The sequence below is a fragment of the Hyaloscypha bicolor genome (genome assembly GCF_002865645.1).
Source record: "Hyaloscypha bicolor E unplaced genomic scaffold K444scaffold_182, whole genome shotgun sequence".
NCBI lineage: Eukaryota > Fungi > Ascomycota > Leotiomycetes > Helotiales > Hyaloscyphaceae > Hyaloscypha > Hyaloscypha bicolor.
In genome coordinates, this window is record NW_020194684.1 from 2,935,960 (window position 1) to 2,938,135 (window position 2,176).

At 21.0% G+C, this 2,176-nt stretch overlaps 1 protein-coding gene across 1 annotated transcript; it reads right to left on the reverse strand.

The window, feature by feature from the left end:
• Positions 1–1,679: 1,679 nt before the first annotated feature.
• K444DRAFT_544867 (uncharacterized protein) lies at positions 1,680–1,901 on the reverse strand (the record flags this gene model as incomplete). The annotated part of the gene is made up of 2 exons (XM_024876088.1): positions 1,680–1,801; positions 1,823–1,901. Coding segments are annotated over 2 exons (201 nt in total), but the record flags the coding sequence as incomplete, so codon positions are not given.
• Positions 1,902–2,176: the final 275 nt, after the last annotated feature.

The window sequence follows — 2,176 nt, forward strand, 5'->3', positions numbered from 1 at the left end:
GGCTTTTTAAAGAAGTAACCGGTTTCTAGTAACGAAACGGTATCTTAATTAGGGAATAGGTTCTATATAAGAGAAGTTCTTTTTATATAGAAATAGGAATATATAATATACTAATTAAGCCTCGGTATAAGTTTTAAAAGCAGCTATAGTTATATTAAAGAGGAAGTAGGTTTTCTAGTATAAGGTAGGCTTTAAATAAATAGATTTAGTTTATCTAATATCTAAGAAATTTCTAGAATTATATATTATTAAATATTTTTAAAAATATCTATTAGGTTTAATAAGGTTTCTCTTTCCTCTTATAGGACTTCTAGTTTATCTATTCTATCTATATATAATTTCTAATTAGGAAGTTTATTTGGATATTATAAGGAAACTTATAATAGTTATTTAAGTTAAAGTCGAGATCTATAGATATTATAATTAAGCTTTAGACTAGTATAAGTCATAAGAATAGCTAGTTAAAAAGGCAAATAGAATTCCTAAAAGGTTCCTATCTTAGTAAGATATATATAAAAGACTATATTTCTTCTTTTCTTTTTTTCCTAATTCTAAATATAGTTATTATTCGTTATTATAGTTCGGAATTAAGAGTTTATAAGGTAATTTCTTAATTCCCTATTTATTTTTATACTAAAAGAAATCCTTTATATTCAATTTCTAAGATCTAGTAATAGAATTTCATATATTAAGAATACTATCTAGTAGTAATAATCAGATAATAGTAAGAAATAAATAATAATAAAGCTTATCCGATTTCTAGAATAATAGTCCGATAATAATATTATTTAAAGGTTATAAATAATAGTTAGAAGGAAAATTCAAAAGATATATAAGGAATTAAAGATAATAAGCTTTATTTCAGATTAAGAAAAGTCTCTATTATTAGATACTTCTTTCTAGTCTTTTATAAAAGAAATATACTTTATTCTTTTTAATTCTAGTAACTCTGGAATATATATAATAATACTAGTAGCTTTCTTAATCTTCTAAATACTATTTCGCTTATAGTATTTTATAATTGTTTTCTTTTCCAGTTCTATATTTATTTTAAAATATTTGTTTATAGGTATATATTTATTATTAACTTTATCTTTAGGGAAATACCAGAATCCATTTCTTTTAATAAACTATTTAAATTAATTCCCGGTATATATCTTTTGGAATATAGTACTATTAAGCTCTTCTAGTATATAATATCCTTTTAGTTAATCTATATACCTTATTCTATACAGGCCAAGCTAGTAATATAGTAGCTTTATATTTCTTAACTTATCTTAATTTATTAATTTAATATTATATATAAGAACTAGATTCTTTTCAGAAATAGACTTTATATAAATCTGGTAAATAGTATTAAATTATTCTTTTCTCTTTTAATATTATTTATTCTTTTTTATTCTGGCTTTTTTAATATCTTCTTCTTTTATCTATATTTATTTTATATATATTTCTAGAAGTATTTCTCTATTATAAACTTTATTTTATCCAAATATTCTCTAGGTTAGAAAGTATATTTCTATAAGTAGTATAGCTTTTCTACTATAGACTATATAAAAGGAAGTAAATCCAGTCGGTCTATATATAATAATTCGGCTAGTAAATAGAATATATAATAGTAAATCTATCTAAGGCTTTTTTCTATCTATTATAAATATAATAAGTATTTAAATAATTAGTTAATATCCTCTTTTAATTATATTATTTCTTTTAGAATTATAGGCCGAAATAATAATTCTATTAATTTCTAGTTTATTAAGTTCCTGAATTACTACTCTTTTGAATTCCGATTTACTATTTACTTTAAGCTATTTAAATAAACTATACCTATAAACGATTTCTTTCCAAATAAACTTAGTAATCTTTTTACTAGTTAGGTTCTTTAAAGGTCTAGCTTTAACTCACTTTGAAAAGTTGTTTCTAGTAATAACTAGTAAGTTATATTCTTTATAGTCTAATAATTTAATTATATTAATTTCAAGGTAATAGAAAAGAAATATAGCTTTTATTAAATATAGAGCTTTTTCTTATCTTCTTTTATTCTTATACTAATAGACTTTATAAATATTAATATATTTCCGTATATAATTATAGTAATCTTTCTAGTAATAGTAGCTAGCTATTAAATAAAGAGTACTTTCTTTTCCGGTATATCTAATTTTATTATATAGCTCTT